The sequence below is a fragment of the Aspergillus alliaceus genome (assembly GCF_009176365.1).
Source record: "Aspergillus alliaceus strain CBS 536.65 unplaced genomic scaffold BDW43scaffold_43, whole genome shotgun sequence".
Taxonomy (NCBI): domain Eukaryota; kingdom Fungi; phylum Ascomycota; class Eurotiomycetes; order Eurotiales; family Aspergillaceae; genus Aspergillus; species Aspergillus alliaceus.
The window spans coordinates 284,094-303,225 of NW_022474726.1; the positions used below are offsets into that span (position 1 = coordinate 284,094).

Genomic DNA, 19,132 nt, shown 5'->3' on the forward strand with positions numbered 1-19,132 from the left:
TACAGCTATGAGAAGAAGCTAAGATCGATGCTAGGGATATTAGCATCTTGGTCACGGCCGAGTTCCCTGTTCACCGTGGCAGGGAAGCTTTGCGCCTCCGTAGCTTTGGCAGAGTCGATATCCAAAGCCTTTTGGTCTTCATTAGTGCTTAGGAAACGAAGGGATTTTGAAATACTTAGTATGGGATCGAGTCCAGCTTCTTTCATGTCCTTCGTCTTGGAGGTTAGTATGTCTTATAAACAAACCTGCCACCAAGATATCGACAAGGTGCTCTTTACTACGGCTCAAAAACATAAGTGCTCCCATCTAATCACTTATCCGCTAGTTATTACAGTGCCGCGCATCGTTAGTAGTAGTCAACCTATCGAAGATTATTACCTAGGTTTCAAGCGTGCTTTCCGCCTTGTTAGCCAAGGTCCCTTTAGAGATACCGTTGAAGTTTCGAGGCTCTGATATATGGTGATTATATAATCACCAGATCCACTTCTGTGAAATCACGCGGTGGGTGGCTTGAGCTCCACTTTTCCGGACCGGCCTGCAGATTGGAATTTTTTGGGAAGACGATGATGTACTTTAAAAGTAGATTATGGTAGACTAGCTCTTCCACGATTGATATGAGGTCTGTTTAGGTTCTGGCATCCTTCTACACAAGCTAGCAAGTTATGTCCAAAACGGTAATACTGAGGATATATGACGCTGGCTCAGCCACTTCATCACGAGCTTTAAGCTTTTAGGCGAGCACACTGCCACACGTAAGGCGACAGAAATTCATATTTTATTTCCGCCATCGCCAGCGCAGCTTCACGACGACTGATGAATATCTCCACCTCTCCCTTATGACGGGAATCGTCGCCTTCTACGACTTCCCACTCAGATGAATCATGTACAAACGAAGCGTGTTTACCAATATCACTCCGCTTCCGTCGTATATTACGCGGGAGACGGTCGTGGATGCCCTCCACAATCATAGCGAAATGATTGAGCTGAACCCTTTGGTGATCCGGCATCAGCCCTGTCGCCCACCACCCTTTGCACCTGCAGATGAATTCCACTGTACATGGTACGAGTTGACCGATCGCATCTCGTATTTACCCGGCGGGCTCATCCAGGGTAATGTGTCGTATGCCGCGTGCTTTCACGACCTCCCGCGAGGCCTTCAAACGCACGTCTACGCTCCAACCGGCTTGGATATCCGGGAGAAGTGGTCGGTCTGTGGGAATATGCCCGGAGAGCCGCGAGAGCCCGTCGAACTGGGCATCCCCGATGCACCCCGCGAAGGGCTATACCTTCGGGAAGATGTCAACATGCGGTCGCAGATCTGGGCCACGTCATTTGTGAAGCGGACACTGAAAAAGGCCCACTCAGTGCTAGTAGACCGGCTAGTCATTAAGGCGGACCTAGAAAAGCAGAAGAGGGAGTCAATATCCGGATGCGTGTCCGAATCATCGATGCAACAACAATATATTCTGTCGCCTACTCAGAAACCATTGCGTGATGGGTATCAAGGAGAGGAGGACTCGTTGTCGCTGGCGCAGAGCCGTTGGTCAAGGACCAGCGATATTGTTGAGGTTCCTGGATCGTTGCAGGCGGGACAGAGACGTGGTCAGCGAGCAGGTCCTTCGGTATATGAACTCGAATAAAGAGAGGTGTATAATTGTGGACTTTTCCATTCTCTGGGTTTTTTCTTTTCTTTTTTTTTTTTTTAATTTTTTTTCCTTGTGTCTTAGCGCATGTGCTTTCTGTGGCAAGCGGTTGATGGATTATCCTTGGAACTTGGGTTTTCATGTCTTCTTCATCCATGTTGGTGATGCTGCAATATATTGATGGAGCAATGGTACTCACCATATAAGAACAGAATTGTTTCTTGACATTTGTTCACGACGCGAAACGATAACTCTGAGATAAACTATATAAGATGAATCTTATGTGAAAAATGAAACATGAGTCGTGGTATATTGATTTCAACAGGCATGTTATTGAGGTTATACTGAACCATTCTTCATATGGTCGACTCCTGCTGTCTGCTTCGCCACGAAGCCATAATCCCCCGACAACAGACTATTGGTCATTTTATCTATTACCTACATTGAAGAAATGAGGGTGAGGTACGGGGTTCCTCCAACGCGGTCGCAGCACAAAGACAAACGTCGCTTTTCTCTGCTCACAGGCGACCGGATATTGGCACCATTCTCTAGAAAGCGAAGGTCAGCACGGCACGACAGAATTGATTTTTTAGCACTTCGCCACTCCAGGGCTCAAAGATAAGCATCAAAATCCTTCCAATAGCAGAATCAATGGAAGCGAATACCCGAGAGACCTTATACAACCTAAATAGAGGGCAGCTTCAGCTGGATGCGAAGTTTGCTAGCCTTGAGACAGACACATACATGCTCTAGTGGACGCCCTGCGAGCGGGCCTTATCATTACAATACTCATGGTGGAGAGCGATACTGTCTCTATCTGCCAGGATGTCCTATTGCTGGAACTTATTGAAGCACGGTCCGGAGGGAGCATTGTTCATAGCAAGCATATACCTATCACTGTTCAGGTTGTCACGGTGAGATTGACGGCTGCAAAACGTCTGAAGCAGGTGAAAAGTACGTGCGCGTCAACTACAACATATCGACAAAACAACATGAGTGATATACTGAAGTGGAGGGAACAGCATCGCAATGGTGTGTGGGCGAGTCATGGTGTTCGCCTTAGTTGCATGGGACAACAAGTGCTAGAGATGACGCCTTCCTTAGATCCGATTAGCTCAACAATCACACAAGGAGACTATTCCAACATCAGTATAGCTCTATCGACATCGTTGATGCCAGACCTAAGAGGACCACGGGATTCTAGTGTCATTATTTGAAAGCGGGAGATGGCAGCCCTACTAGTAACCCAGGTTGTTGCCTTCCATAGGCCACTGGTAGATAATGATGCGAGGCTAATCTGGCATATTCATGGGGGAACAGTCTTACAATGGAGAATCCTATCTATGACATCCTGGTTCGAGATATCCTCGCTTTCAGGCCATCCGCCCCTATTACCTGGTAAGAATTATATATAAATGACATGGGTAATTGGCGAGTTGAACCTTTACTTACACCTCACGGTTCAGTCTCAGTCAATACAGGTTATCTTTCTCTTAAGATAAGACAAGACCGTCTAGACCATCGTTCCGAAGTCCAGTGGCAACGAATTACAAGAAGATCGTGTCTTTCGTTTTTCTCCGAAATCCGCCAAGAAAACGGCCCTGCTCCACGAAGACTAGCATTGAACAAAAATAAACTGCGCAAATATAAGCCTCCAACACTCGATGTAGAAAAATTTTCTTTTTCTTTTTATCTTGAAAATATTTACAAGAACCTACTCGGTAGGTGTTCGAAGTCGACGGCAATACTTGTCGTAGATTTATCCCACATTGATACCTTAGCTAGATAACCGATCGGGGAGTAACTCGGATAAAATGTTATTAATAAGGTAGCAATATATCCCTGAAGATTACGGGACTACTGCAGTGTATCCTTGTTGTTTCCGCCTGGACCTTCCCATCCTCCCAAGGGAACCCTATATCTCCATTGGACCTTGACGGGAAAATATGGGGAAAATGACCCACCTCTTGATCTATCAATGCAATGCGTGAGGGGCTTCGGAGATAAGAGAGACCGTGAACGATAGATAACTCTGAGATAGAGAAGATAAAATTGCCAGTTACCGGTGAGTAATTCAAGGAATTACTCACAGTGCTATGAAGAATTCCAATGTCACGATATCTGTCAGCCTATTATCTAGGAATCCAGAAAGGCCACGGGAGTACTTATCTCGCGTGGACCTTCTACGTTCCTAGACCCCATGGGGAAGAGAGCCAGTCTCCACCGGGACACGAAGAACTCCAGAACCGAGCTTAGCGTGTAGATATGAACCGACTAAGTTCTGGAACTAATGCCCTCACACATATATAAAGACTCTCGCATACACCGGGTTTCTGGTCTTTTTTCCCCCATCATCAGTCAAGACACCGTACGTGTGGTGATCGCACAACCTTGTTATAATGACTGACGCAAAGAAGACGCCTGTACCTAGCTCGCCTCATAGCCCCCCTACCTTACCGGACAATGCAACCGATCGCGCTCAGAGCATAGCGGTGTGCGAGGAGATTGTCCCACGATGGAAGCAGGTATGGCGGCACAGTTTGACACAGATGATGCTTCTAAGCGTCCAGGCATTCTGTGGGCCAGCCATGTCGGATGCAATTACAGGTGAGAAGGTCACATCCTCCCATCATGAGTTAGAATGTCCAGCTAACGCTTTGCAGGCCTCGGTGGCGGTGGGCTTGCAACTCCACAGGTGTCAAACATTTCGAACGCGATCAGATATGCGATGCTTGCGATCTGTGTGTATTTCGGGCATCCCCGGCAATGAGTACCTGTTTGCGCTAACTGATGCATGTACCTATCAGTCTGCTTCTTCGGCGGCCCCATAGTGAACAAGATTGGTGTCAAGTGGGCTCTGGTCATCGGCTCAATGTCATTTCCGATCCAAGGGTCCGCATACTACTGCAATAGCAAGTTTGGAAACCAATGGGTGAGTCATAGGCCCTCCTCAGCCCGCTAAAGTGGGCTTGACCTGTCACTCGAAAGTACAGGATGGTTGACCCAAAGCATCTTGTTCGCGCAGTACCTCATTCTCAGTGGTGCTATAGGCGGAATAGGGACCGCTTGCTGGTATGTCGCCGAGGCCGGAGCCATAATGACGCTGGCCCCTTCCGGCGCGCGCGGGAAGTACCTGGCACTGTGGATTGTGTCGCGGAACCTCGGACAGCTGGTGGGAGGTGCAATCAAGTAAGCTGACCGAAAGCGTACAGCGACAGCCAATGCAATGGATAAGTTTTGACTGAAGATCTGCTGTTAAGCCTAGCCAAGAACCATGAAAAAGGTGTCAGTGGTGGAGTCACACCTGATACCTTTGTTGCCTTTGTGATTATTGAGTGCATCGCGTGAGTGTATCCATCTTGCCGTGACCTTGAGTGGGACCTAGAAAACTCATACTAACTTCATTCATAAGTCTCCCATTTGCACTATTGATCACCCCTTTCGAACGCGTTATCCGATCGGATGGCACCAAAATTGTCACCTCAGAGACACTTTCTACCAAACGGGAAATCAAATACATTGCGAAAACCGTAACTTCAAGGCTCATTGTGCTCTCTGCCCTTTGGGCACTGTGGTCGTTCTTCTACACGTAGGGCACATCATACCCATATCATAAAAAAGGATGATAGGGGATTGACAGATATACCAGTGGTACCTGGTCCACCTACTTAGGAATCTACTTCTCCGTCCGCGCCCGCGCCCTCTCATCGCTGATCTCGCCTTTCTTTTGCATGTAAGTCCAAGCGTGTCCCATTTGTAATGACTACTCGCGTTAACCAGCCTCATCTCTTGCCAGTATCGGCTGCTTCGGTCTCGGGTATATTCTTGACATGAGGGGTCTCAATCAACGCCGCCGCGCCCAGATTGGCCTTTATACCGTTGTTATCCTCAACGTCGGGGTGTACATCTGGTCCATCATTATGCAGACAAAATTCAATCGGAATGATCCGGGACACATCGATTGGGACGACCGGCTCTACGCGTCCTCCTTCCTGCCGTACTTCTTTATCCAGACCACAGGTCCCTTGTCACAGTCGTACATGTATTGGCTGCTGTCGTCCTTTGCAACGGATGCGCAGGGTATGTTTTCCCGCAAGATCTGCAATGTAGCGAACATCAAGTCGCTAGTGATGCTAATTGAACTTTTAGAAAACGTGCGCAATGGTGCTGCATTCCGATGCATCGAGGCTGTTGGGCAGGCAGTTGCCTACGGCATGAACTCTCAAACCACGAGCAGCCCTCTTGTTGGATTGTATGTTTTCCCGTTCCGCCTGTGGGATGGCTTACCAAAAGACTTACTCACTGATCCCTTAGCTGCGTGACGTTCGCCCTGCTCGGCGCTTCTTTATTGCCCATGATCATGCTCGTTAATACAACACCAGATCGCATCCCCGCCGATGTCATTGCCGAGCAGCAAAATGTCGCTCATGAAAAGCTTGAGGGTGTCTAACCCATGGTCCTTTGACAACCTGGTTAGGGATAAAGGGCTAATTATGCACTTTAAGTCCCAACCATGGGGATCCTGTACGTAGAGCTTGAGAAGCGAAATATAGATATATATTCTAGGATGATACAATAATATATTATGACATTCCTCGCGATAGGGGCGGATGAAGAAAATAGAAAACCATTTACATAAGTGAATGGACCTGTCCCCCGTAGTAAATTTTAACAATTTGAGTTGCATCAAGTCTCGTCAATGCATACCTAGCTAAAAACGGGGAGACTTTTGCCAAATATTACTCTGGTATAGCAGTATACAAAACAGGATAGATAAGCGAAACGATCGCTATTCGGAGTGTAAATAGATTTATCCTCTGCATACTCAAGTGCAGTCTGTCTATGCTGATCAAGATTGGAGGAATCTGTACCTGCATGAAGTACCACCCTTGCACCTTTTACATAGCCATTTATAGGCGCATAGTGAGGTACAGTCTTCCCTTCATCATCCTACGCATCCACGTCTGCATTTTCAAGTAGATATTCTGTGACCTCATTATCTCGCCCGTACTCGGCGGCAGCGATCAGGACAGGTTTATGATCTGGAAAAACTTCACTGACCAACACAGGGTGGGGTGGGGTACAGCTGGCCCCGGAAATCGTACAGGTCCCTCATTTCCCACAAGACACTTCCATTGATTAGTATTGGGTAAATATCGCTTACAGCTTAAGAGTTAACATGCTCTTTTTCTATAGAATGGAGAAGGAGACTCCGAGGTGTAAGACAGTAGCACTGTGAAATCGACATTGCCGTCCAGACCTACTGTTTCCAGTGTGAGTCTGATGAGGGAGATTCCACTGTCTTCCGGACTATACACTGGTAGCTCCAGGAGGCGTATTGAGGTCGATGTAGTAAAGGTTATGTAATGGAAGTTCAGTCACGAAATATCTGATATGTTGCAACCTATGCAATAGGAAGCGATGCAACCTGGTCATGCCTTAAACTAGACGGGGCTGTAGTCCGATGCGAGGTAAAATAATGGTACACCTTTCCACACTCCTTGCCTAGGTAGCAGAATGACTGAGTTTATCATGTTTGGACTTTATGTTGCGCTAGTGTCTGACCTTATATTAGCTTTGATAATGGTGGGTTACTCCCGGATTGCTCGGCAGTAGCCCAAACCAAACACCAATACGCTTACATTCCCTGCGTGATCGGGCCAGCCACAAGCCTGAAACTGCGAGGCTGAAGGTCCGGAACAAAGCACGTTGGGCGCAAGGAGACTGCGCGTAACGTGAGGACCGATTAGTCTGCTCTAGATTGGCACGTTAACTCACAGGGCGGGGTTCTGAGCACCCTTCTCCTGAGTGCCAGTGATTTTAGCATGGCATGTTCATTTCAATTTGGCATATGGTTCTCCTGCTGACCATCCTTAACAATGCCTGAGTGCGCTCAGAGACAAGACGTGGATCGTTGATGAGCGAAGTTACAATGCAACTGTCTTCCCAACTATCTCGGCACCCAACTACTTGGCGGATCTCTATGCCGGCACTCAAACTTCACTTTTGCCATACATGAGTATTCCATAGATGACGAATACATCACGGTAGATATGACTGAAAGATCAGAAATGCTAATGCAGCAAGACAGCATTTCTACTTTTGATACAGCGTGTCAAACATAATACGGCGGCGGAGTAGTGTTGATCGGTGAAAACTTCAATAATTCAAAACCTCTGCTCCACCATGTAGGAGGCCTGGAGTTGGGTGGAGACAGTTACTCATGAATATGTGCCAGGACTACACAAGCTCCACAATACCCCAGCAATCTTGTAACTCAGTTTTTCCTATCCTTCATTCGCAGGGCAACTGGACTGTCCAGGGATAAAAGATCAAGCATTGTCTTACAGTAGGAGGACCAGGGAGGTGTACGCTTGAATACAGCCTGTCTTTATCTTTAAACGTCATTGTGGCCAACTCTACGAAGATTATCTTGATTTTCCAGGTGGAATTCCGCCTGAGCTCTCCGCTCTTGTCAGTAGGGGATGCGGTGGCTTCGTTCCTTCGGGCACCAGATGCAGGTACTGTCGGTAAATGTCTTCTTACCCGGGGTATAGTCTCCTCCGAGAGCAGAAAATTCTCTATCGAATATGGATTATTGCATTACACGGTGACACCGAAGCGGCCGTTTTCGTCTTTGTCGAAGAGGCCCTGGGTCACTTATCTGTTTACGTACGTTACACGCCTTCACGAAACGAACCTATAATGACATTGCCAGGTGTACCTCCTGCCTGTTCCTATGCTTCAGCTTGCTAATAGTTGGGATACGACAAGTTCGCCATGTATCAGAGAAAATCTGGAAGGCACGTGGCTAACCGGACTTATTCCGAATATACTCATTGTAAACCAACCGCAGCAGGTTTTTTCAGTCCTCTACTTCACGTCTAACGGTACCCTCTGATGGGCTTCAAAGCTTCTGGTCCTGTCTAGGCTCCCTATATTAATGTCTTAAACCCTGTTGTAGAGGCGTAAATCCAGGATGCCAAGACACCTTGCTCGATTAGATCACACGGCCGCCATGTCAAAGGCCGCCAACATCGCGCTTTCTCATATTCGCTACCGTGCCACTGAGTGACTGAGTTTGTCGACCAATCCTACGTGCATGGATTTGGTGAATAGTGTACATACTAAAACTCCATTGTCTCACCACAATCACTACGTTGTATTTCATTGCCATATTACTACTCCCTAGTATTATTACATCGCCTTCACAGGCGAATCACGAACTATGCCTTGCACACACAAAACAGGATCAGTCCTTAAATTCGGCTTCCTTTCCACTTCTCATACCAATTAAACAGTAGGTGGCAGGGTCTGCAGTTCTGGTTAATATATCGCTCTCCATTCCTTATCCAAAGCCAAGGAGGACCTAGCTCACCAATCTGCTGTAGGATAACCTGTTCGTCTGGTCCGAAGTCAACATCTGCCATACATCGAAGATCAACGTTGGAACCCGCTGAACGATAAATGGTGATGTGGTCCACGTCTCCGGTGACAAATTCCGCCGAGTCGGGCTCGATTAATTTGTCACCGACTTGCGCGGCGATATGCCTTCCCTCTTGCAGGGTGACGGCGTCGTGGTCGAGAAGTACCCGCGGCATGGTTAGGTGTCACAGACTAATTGATATATAAATTCGTTTGAGAGCGATTTCACTGACAAACTGTGCGTTTACAGAGATCTTTATACGAATAAATCAAATATTTGGGCCTTTCGGCTCTTTATATAGCAAACAGGCTAATGTGCATGGATCACATCGGTCATCATGGTGTCGTCATAGACCGTTACTATCCTAGATTATTCGAATGTCCAAGAGCGGAAGTTGAATTAATACTAAGGAGCCAGAGGAAATATTATATTTGGATGAACCGTGTTTTGGCATTGGCTGGAACATGGTCGTCGATATAGAGGACTGTGATTTTGTCAAAAATACCACATGAACGATAGCTTTGATTCATTTCATTGGTGTCAGTATAAGGTGATATAAGATTTGGTTGGTTAGGGTTAAATCTAGAGTCCAAGTATTGGAAGTGTGTGTTAAGTTTCTGGTTTGGCTTATGTTGCCATGGTTAATACGTGCGAATGTGGACAGCCCAAAGATAACTGTACATCGTTCAGCCTCGCCCTGGAGACATGGACGACGACTTTAAATAGCATTTTACACGCAGCACAATTTACCCATGTAAGCTTACGATATGGAAGAGATCCAGATGTCTGTGGAAGGGAAGGGGACATGTCTCTGGATCATGGCGGGAGGAACGAACCATGGATCGCATTTGAATTGAGTTACCCTCGTATATCGAGTATATCATACCACTTGAACCTTCGGCATCATTATGACATTTGCGCAATCCCTTTTCTGGGCTGACCTTTCGCACTGTAGTCTTGCTCGTTTTCCTTGCGGTAAACGAACGTCTTGAATATTATGGAGTCTTATAGGGATTTCGTCCAATCACTTATACTAGCCAACGTGAGTCTTGTTCGTGCTAATAAACAAGGTCTTCCGAGAAGTAATTATTACTTTAGTGTCTTCACCTCGGGGCGCTAAGAAAGTACTCGAACAAGGCTTACACGGACTATGGCTGAACAAAGGACACAGGAGGCGAAGACGGAGGTATATCAGCTACACACTATCGACGTATCTAGATATCATTATTGGTATATTAATTCGTAGAGAAAAAGTATATACCGGGGCAATCAACAAGCTAGGCGTTGCTGAGTCGTCTGAATCTAGGAGCACGTCGAGTACCATCCGAATGATATGCATCCTCACTAGGTTTGAGATTTGTATCAAAAGGTAAGAGAAGCTTTGCGTTAAGTCTTCGTAGATATAGTAGATCGGCATTCTGACGTTTATTTTGGAACAAGTTGAGGACACTGTGTGGCGGCCCAGATAGCCATAGATCATATGAAACTGGTAACTTTGGAAACTGTGGAGAGTATGTCGTCTAAAGAACAGATCAATCTTGAAGTATACTTATCATCTGGACTTTAGCTTATATCCTATTGACATTCGGTATAAAATTAGACAGGTTATCCCTAACTAGCGTCGATAAGCAGTCACGTGCTTTATTTATGGCAGCCAGAGCTTTTAGATCGTGATTCTACTGGACTGCTAAAGCATGCTAAACCGAATAGGTTTTCAGCATGTCTAAGACGGGGATGACTACAAAATGCAATATCTTGCGAGATTGATTTACACCATGACGTTTGAGGCGTACTAAAGTTGTTCTTTAGGCAGAACCAGTGTGAGACCGTCAGACACTGAAACTTGGAGCCACGAACTTCCCTTAACATCTCATTCTTTCGCCGATGATGGTTTGCTCATTGAAGCCTATGACTATATGTAGGTTATAAACACCATTTATATCCCCACGCGCGCTGTTAACTTTAGCCGCTACTATAGATTCTTTGCCCTCACAATGGTGATATGGAGCCTCCAGAAGTTGTTAGTGGCCTGATCATCTAATAATCCATCATCAGAACATCTAACAAGGAGAAAAGTCTTTTTAGGGAGGCGAGGCGGCTCGCAATATTCATGCTAATGGATATGCAATACGTGTTGCTAGTCCCGTGCCCCCCCTTTCTGGGAGATGTATTAGTTTTGAAGATGTGCTTGACCGGTGGCAGAAATTGTCATTCTAGTTATGCAGAAACTTTGATGTAAGTCTGGGGATTGATCCCCCGAGAGCCTGAACCTGAAGATTGAAATCATTGTACGCGTTCGATTCATTTATCGTTGATAATTTTAGAGGGCGGCCTGGCTGGCATATAGTGCGTTGAAGAGGCTACCTTATCGGAAGTGGAAGGCTTTGGGGTACAGTCATCACATCGCAGGAGCGGCCATACTCAATCCAACCTAGAGATCTACTAACAATGGTAATGCGTGCTAATCTCGAGGATAAGAAATGCCCCATGTTCTAGAAGGACCTACTTTTGCCAAGAGCACAGTGCCACTCTTGGTCAATATCACCTCTAAAACCACTATTATTATCCACCGTATGAAGGTTAGCTGATAAAGAGTAGTGTCCAACATTGTAGACCTGTTGGCCACCAGCAGCATGGGAATTTCGAGAAATTCGATCAAACCTCGCTGTTCATCTGGACCTCGCTGGATAGAGCCACTACCGAAGAATATCCTGAAACAGAAATGTCGTATTTCAAATATATTACTATGTAAGGCCATTGAAATCAAGAACTCACTTCATTTGGGTTGGGGAATACTGCTATCAAGAGTTTACTAACGCCAGAAACTCATTTGATCTTCCAGACTGTCCACACATATATCGCAGTTCCTGGATACACAACACTCTGACTCAGTAAGGGTATCTGAAACGTTATGGCCCCGGTGGGGAACCCACCATTGGAATGTCGAACGCAACTGATGGATAGTAAATTTGAACGCTTGGGAGTGAATTTTGACGTGGACCGGGATTTGCTATATGTTGTCTCATACATGGCTTGCACAGAGGTAGAAACTTCAATAAGGGCCATTCCCGCGCATTTGAGGGCAGCATTGCGGGAAGGTGGTAGTGGGCGTCGTGACAAGTCTTAGATTAATAGAGACAGACCAGTGTATACACGTGGATCGAGATAACTATCACCAAGATATCCGAACTCTTCAAGGGTATTCCAAGTCACTAAGTCTTTACTTACTCAGTGATGTTTTTCGCTACATAGATCAAGGCTTTTGAAATCAGGAAGTACCGGTCAGCATGTCAAATAATCCTTGTGCTGTTGATAATTCCGGCCTAGACGGCACAGTGGGGCCTGAGTTAGATCTTGATAATCTACCTGAGGCAGTTGGGGGACATTCCTCACTTGGGTACTAGATAATTTAGAGGGGGTGATTTTTCATAACAAATAGAAGATCACGATTGTGTGGTGGGGTTAATAATCTTCATAGTATGTGAGAGTATTTTAGATTGATATGCGTGAAGTAAATTATCCAGCGGACTCCTCGCCGTTTTCCCTTATAAGGTGGAACTTACTCTCCACTAATACTCATTTTGGGGAAGTCTCGATTGTTGAAGCTTGGACAAATTCTAGCAGCTAGACGAGTTTACCGAGCGATAACAGAGATGTAAACCTAAGATGATAACTCGAGGTCGCTCAAGAGATTCGCATATATTCCGTAGTCTTAGTCGTAACCTTGCCAGGAACTATACAGCATCTATTGATGGTGGAAAGTCAATAAGCTTACTACAGCCCCTAATGTATATGTCCCTTTGATTTAAGCCAAAAGAGAAGTATAAATGTTAAGGCCATGTGTTGTCCATCCTTCGAAAGAATTATCGTTATAATTGCCAAAGCTTCCAGACCCTTCCTCATTTTATCTTACGATTTTCAAATATTACTAATCTGGATATCGTCAGCTAACAAGGTCAAGGGTTGCATAGATGTCGGCGAAGTTCGCCGAGTGAGGGGCTCGGCCATCGTGAGGCGTTCAGGTATAAGTACTCTCCATTATATCGTTACTAGGCTTGAGATAACTTGGTCGGTGCTGTCGAACTTCTTACCTCGACAGAACAGAATGCTGCCCGCCTGTCAGTCACTGGAGGTGGAGCCCAAGGACAGCAATGGCTGCAAAACCGAGATCTCGATCGCACACCGCAATGATTCCGAAAAGCCGAACGAACATGGCTTTCAGAGTGAAGATACAGGTGCCGGCCGGGTGGAAGCCTATCACAAGGTGTTTTACCATACCGGGTTATCTGGGCGACTTTTTCTCCTCACAATCATTACCTCTCTTGGCCTGACTATGTTCGCGTATGCGCTTGACCAAGGTATCACACCACAGTTTAACCTTATCGCGGCATCATCATTTAGCAGGCATGCTCAGCTGGGAGTTGTCACGACGGCTGGTACTCTCGTCAGTGGCATCACCAAGCCTCTCATCGGCAAGCTGGCCGACCTCACCTCCCGGCCTACTACATACATCGTCTCTCTGGTATTCTATATGATTGGAATTGCCCTCGCAGCCAGCTGCACGAATTTTATATCATACGTTGTCGGGATCGCCTTCACCTCCGTCGGCAAGGCGGGCCTTAACCTACTTGGTCAGATCGTAGTGGGCGATCTAACCACTTTGCAATGGCGTGGTTTCTGGACCAGTTTGACTATTGCTCCATATCTCGTGACCACCTTCGTTAATGGGTTCATCTCCGACGCATTTGTGCCCCATAAGTGGCGGTGGGGTCTAGGCATGTTTGCTATCATGGTTCCTGGGGTCCTTATTCCCGCCGTCGTAACACTATACGCGGTGCAGCATAGAGCTAGAAGGATGGGAATGGCCGGACACTGCTACTCAGGCAGTGGCAAGGGCAGCACGTTACACGATGCACGGCATATGGTTGTCGCAGTCGATATTCCCGGACTCGTTCTATTGGGGCTCTCTTTCTCGCTGATCCTCCTTCCTTTATCGTTGGCCGAGTCTGCTGAGAACGGCTGGAATAATCCGAGCATGATAGCGATGGAGGTGGCTGGCTTCGTGGTTCTCGCGCTGTTCATTTATTATGAGATCTATGTAGCCACCAACCCCATCATGCCGAAGCGTATTATTCAGAACAAGGTCTTTCTTGCAGGATTAGGCGCCAACCTTTTCGACCAAATGACCACTGCACTGGCAAGCAACTATTTCCCCTCCTACATATATGTCATTAAAGACTGGAACAATTACACTTGGACGATCTTTACCGGGGTCAGTAATCTCGCTATTACCGTCTGCAGCCTACTAGCCGGTTACATTCAAGCACGACAACATCGCTACCGAAACCAGATGATCCTCGGCGCTGTGCTCAAAATCATTGGCTACGCTATTTGTCTCACCAGTGGGATTCAAAGCACCCGGAACACGGCTGCCCTTGCTCTCTCCCAAATCCTCCTTGGAGCGAGTGCCCTGACAGCGCTTGGGTCCCGGGTGGGGGCAATGGCGTCCGTTCCCCACGAAGACATGGCTTCCCTCATTGCCGCTTATTTTCTATGGACTTATCTTGGTAGTGCAGCAGGGTATGCCATTGCCTCTTCCATCTGGACGAACAAGATGCTGGGCTTCATGCGTAAAGAATTGCCTCATGCTTCCGAAAACACTCTGCGTGAAATTTATGGATCTGTTGAGATCCTTCGCACTAAGTATGGGCCTGGAGACCCAATCCGCGAAGGTGGGATTCGGGCTTATGCTCGCACGAACGGAATTATCTTTATTGTGTCAGCTGTGATATCGGTGTCGTCCCTAGTGTGTTCTTTGCTGATGCCGAGTAAGGCCTATTTCTCCTTATTAGATTGACATAGGGTATCAAATGCTCTTCACTGACTGTCCGTTTCTTTGGCAGATTACTATTTGGGGAAGCAGCAGAATGTGGTGACGAACACGGGTCTTGATGGTCAGGTGGTCGAGAATCCCATCATGAGCGAAGAGAAGCCAGCATTCTGCAGATCTTGGAGAAAGAAAATTCGCCAATGTATGGGCTAACTTGTTAGACAATGGATGGGTGCTTTTTCATTAAGAGTGCGAATCCCCGGTCTACTGCGAATCTCCGGTCTACTGCGAATGTTGTTATCCGCTGGGATCGGGTTCGGATTCAAAAGCAACCCTTCCGTTTCCTCTACGCTAGTCTGTGGTCTTACTAATGTACACCAGAATTCCCTGCTTCCTGATCAGCAGGCTTTTGCTATCTGTGTGTATAACCGTTTTACGCTACCAGGAGTGCCGTATGTAGCGACTCTCTCGCTATACCTCTCGGATTTCCAATTGGTCGTTGCAGTCTGGGGACCCATAGCCGGACTTTGGCAAGATATTCGGGAGGAGATGGAAACTGTCATAGTACTTAAGATACTGGAAGAATATACAAGAGAAATTCCCAGAGAGCAGTAAACTCTACTATCGAGTGCCGGGTCGCCCTGTGAAGCTTGACATCTCTACTAAGAAGTATAGTTGTTTCACTAAGTTAGGTCATCATACCTTCACAAGCATTGAAAGAAATACATAAACGAGAATATCTGTATCTCTTAGTATTGCTGAAAGGTTAACCTTGTCAACATCGAAGGGTATACGATATGAAAAACGGAGCGGACTCAGGATATTGCTCTAGCCAAGCGAAGCGTTAGGTCTTGCCATGAGATTTATGGAACTATCAATATAAGATATAGATTGCACACTTTTCCCTCGTTTTCCCAGGAGGGAACAAAGTTGAAGACACATCAAATAAACCTATCACTCCTATAATTTCTTTTGAAAAGCAACATTGAAAAGGATATTCTACATACTAGGAAACAACCCTTCTCCAATTTGAAAACAAGAACACAAGTCTAAGAGAAGGAAAGTGCAGGAAACAAGCTTGCAAAAAGTCTCTATATATATGATCAAATTGGGTAGAGTGGATAGCTGACAGGCAGGTACACCAACCTTTTTGATTACAGTTCCCCTTTACTTTCGAATTTATCTTCCATTCTTTGCTCCTCTTGCTTGTACCTTAAACTTCCTGTCATACAGGATCCTGAGACCATATATCAGACGGGATTGCAGGCGGATTTGAGCAAACCGTATCAAAATGGGCCGGATCCCGGAACCGGGCAGATGGAGAGTTATTGGCGAAAAGTTCGACCAGGGTAGCGTCTGCAGGGTCATATATCAATACCAGGGGTACTCATCGAATTCAGAGTCAGAAATCATGGTAAGGTTCGTACTGTTTGGGTTATAGAGCGGCCAGCCCATCTTTCTCGACAATCCATCGCTCGGAGACTCAATGAATGCTGCCCACGCAGCTTGAAGGTAATCACTGGCTGCCACTTCGTTCCATTGCGGCTCCTTGTGAGGCTTCAGATGCCTGTACGAGCCTAGCGCAAGTGCGATATCCGCTAGGACAAGTCTTGAGGTGAGTCAATCGCGCTCCGTTACTAAGTAGAAAGCTCGACTAACCTTGATGGTAAGACCCTAACCATGGAAAGAAAGTCACGGTTGGGAAGACAGCCATGTAGCGATAGCGCCATACTGGAACCTGATGCTTTGTCCGGAATCTGTACTCATTCTTCATTAGAGCATGTATGTAGTTAGAGAAAGAATTTGGTCTCACAGGGCTTCCTGGGCCATAGGGCAGTTGAAATATGTGGTTGTGAGGATGTTCGAAAGGGTCTTGTTGATCCCTTTGTTAGACCAATTCAGGGCCCCATCGCCTTCATTGTCAGTGATGCCCATCAAAACAGGCTGCGGCAAAGCCTAATTAGTAACTGTTGACGGCCATCGTGACGACAGGATAACGAGTCACTCACCACCTTTGCAAACGACCCAGTCGATCCAAGTCGTACGTATTCTTCGGCTGAGTGGAGGGTTATATTGTCGACCATCGGGGCGCCTCCGGTCGTACCGAATGGATTTAACGTTACATTTGAGAGTGCATTGTGCAAGTCTTTTGCTGGAACCAATTTCATGCAATCCAATTCGTTGGCTCTATTTGCAGCATCCCTGCAGCCCACGCTCTCTGCCACACGGATGAGCACAGTATCGTCCTGGGGGCCGATGTACTCAGGAATGCCGCTCTGCAAGATGAGACCTTGTACGATGGGATCGTGCTTGAAGGCGTAAGTCAGTAGTGCGGCAGAGTCTGCGCCTGCAGATTGACCCCCGAGTGTTATTCTTGTTGGATCTCCACCAAATGAAGCAAGGTTCTCTCGCAACCATTCCAATGCAGCTCGCTGGTCTCGAATACCGAGATTCTGCTGGTTGATGGGTATTGCAGGTGAGTTTGGAAACCCGAACACGTTAAGACGATAACTGCCAGCAATGTAAATAATCTGAATACGCCCAAGGGAGAAACACCATGCTAGGGAGAGGAGTACAGACTTTAAGGTAACAACGATAAGTCCAGGCTGGTTCGCAACGAGACCCGTGGGGTCAAATACTTCCAAGCATAAGTTATAACCGAGATCATACCATCATATGAGGTAAACGACTTACATGGGGCACTCGTGCCTCCTTCATTAAATGCACCCCCATATAACCAGACCAAGACTGGCAGCAATTTCGAGGGGGAGCGTGGTCGCGGCGTAAAGATATTCAGCGTCAAACAGTCCTCCGACTCGGGGGTAGTCGGCGCGACGTTATCTCCCAACACATTCCGATACCGAAACTGATAACAAACGGGCCCGAACTGGGTAGCGTTGCGGACAGCGGACAAATCATGGGTGTCCTCTAGCGGCTCGGGTGGTCGAAACCTAAGGTCCCCTATAGGTGGCTTGGCGTATGGTATTCCAAGGAACGCATCTACCTTGTCATGTACTTCGACGCCGTATATCGTCCCTTGCCGGGTTTGGGCTGTAACTCCCGCCAATGCGCCGAGAACAGCATGGAAGAGACCGAGAACTGTTAAACAATGTATAGTCTTCATATCGCACCGAGGGCTCGCAATGTTGTCAATGTTTTGACAGGCATCAGAAGTGGCCTAGCATGCGGTATTTAAAGGCTGTAAAGACGAAACCCTTCGTTTGAGTCTCTGGTCAACACGGAGATCATTCAGTTAGCATGTCGATATAGACTGAAGTGCGAATACGAAGTAAGTTGCAATATCCAATCAAAGGTGGTACACCGCTCGTGGATCTCGTGTTTGTGGAGGCAACGAGCTGCTCCCGTTTTCGACCCACACTAGAACGAATGATGCGAACACGAGATCGACAGTCTATAGATCACTCCTGCATCATTGGGTGTCCTACAGGTTCAATTGATCTGTTACATCATGCCACATATTACCTTTATTGTGTATAAATGAGAATAAACAGTATAGGGATATGAGTGGATATCTAAGATGCATATTGCGTATCCTCAGTGCAACGGTGTCACCGTGGGGCTTGAGGACCTCAATGCGTTTAGCTAATGCCATTATGTCTTTCAAGCCGCTGGGACTTGATGTTATTGTTCTACCGGTGCGCGGAAAGAGCGCTGTTTGGTGTGCCTGTTGCAAGGGGAACTTCACTATCGTTCTGAGTCTTAATCGAAGAGACATCCTTATGATTGAGCCCGAGAGCAATCACGGAATGACATCATTTGCAGTAGCTTCCAGTAAGAGCTATGCCAACGTTGCTTCGTTGCTCCTACGAAAGAGCGGAATCTATAGCAACTCCCGTGATGGAAAGGGCAGGGCACCACCGTTAGCGCTATTCTTAGGCGCAGCAAGGCACTTGTTGAACTTTCTTTTGTCGGAAGAGAACTCCGTAACCCCAGTCGAGTAACGGAGAAAGAAACCATTATCAGAGGAAGGGTGTTTGGCTATTGTTTCTTCTGCTGTGCCGGACAAAATATGGGAGCGGTCACACTATTTCAGGCCCTGGCATCTGGGATGAAAGCCTTTCTATGGTCTGTGACAACCTAGGTTTTCACATATGCGGCCATCAAGCAAGCAATCCACAGGATCGGGGGGTTCAGAGGCAGCACCATCTCCCAACCGTTCACGCGTAAAACTACGTCAAGTTAAAATCCTAGATAAAACTATAGAAAAGGCTT

The 19,132-nt window shown here is 46.8% G+C and overlaps 5 protein-coding genes across 5 annotated transcripts; 3 read left to right on the forward strand and 2 right to left on the reverse strand.

Moving 5' to 3' along the window:
- The first annotated feature begins 789 nt into the window (after window positions 1–789).
- BDW43DRAFT_285911 (uncharacterized protein) lies at window positions 790–1,668 on the forward strand. The gene has a single exon (XM_032042993.1). It carries the CDS (start codon window positions 882–884, stop codon window positions 1,638–1,640), a length of 759 nt encoding a protein of 252 aa, XP_031897258.1. The 5' UTR covers window positions 790–881; the 3' UTR covers window positions 1,641–1,668.
- A 2,374-nt stretch (window positions 1,669–4,042) lies between these two features.
- On the forward strand, window positions 4,043–6,093 carry BDW43DRAFT_321538 (major facilitator superfamily domain-containing protein; the record flags this gene model as incomplete). Its single annotated transcript, XM_032049350.1, has 10 exons — window positions 4,043–4,250; window positions 4,307–4,384; window positions 4,451–4,575; window positions 4,669–4,832; window positions 4,904–4,987; window positions 5,056–5,232; window positions 5,293–5,376; window positions 5,440–5,723; window positions 5,793–5,895; window positions 5,958–6,093. The coding sequence occupies 10 exons, from the start codon at window positions 4,043–4,045 to the stop codon at window positions 6,091–6,093; spliced, it is 1,443 nt and encodes a 480-aa protein (XP_031897259.1).
- Window positions 6,094–8,895: 2,802 nt separating this feature from the next.
- BDW43DRAFT_314100 (uncharacterized protein) lies at window positions 8,896–9,244 on the reverse strand (the record flags this gene model as incomplete). Its single annotated transcript, XM_032047732.1, has 2 exons — window positions 8,896–8,957; window positions 9,022–9,244. 2 exons carry the CDS (start codon window positions 9,242–9,244, stop codon window positions 8,896–8,898), a joined length of 285 nt encoding a protein of 94 aa, XP_031897260.1.
- Window positions 9,245–13,072: 3,828 nt separating this feature from the next.
- Window positions 13,073–15,543, forward strand: BDW43DRAFT_285913 (major facilitator superfamily domain-containing protein). Its single transcript, XM_032042994.1, has 2 exons — window positions 13,073–14,897; window positions 14,973–15,543. The coding sequence occupies exons 1-2, from the start codon at window positions 13,175–13,177 to the stop codon at window positions 15,110–15,112; spliced, it is 1,863 nt and encodes a 620-aa protein (XP_031897261.1). The 5' UTR covers window positions 13,073–13,174; the 3' UTR covers window positions 15,113–15,543.
- Window positions 15,544–16,124: 581 nt separating this feature from the next.
- Window positions 16,125–18,023, reverse strand: BDW43DRAFT_321539 (carboxylesterase family protein; the record flags this gene model as incomplete). The annotated part of the gene is made up of 6 exons (XM_032049351.1): window positions 16,125–16,255; window positions 16,327–16,497; window positions 16,559–16,656; window positions 16,713–16,843; window positions 16,909–17,537; window positions 17,594–18,023. 6 exons carry the CDS (start codon window positions 18,021–18,023, stop codon window positions 16,125–16,127), a joined length of 1,590 nt encoding a protein of 529 aa, XP_031897262.1.
- Window positions 18,024–19,132: the final 1,109 nt, after the last annotated feature.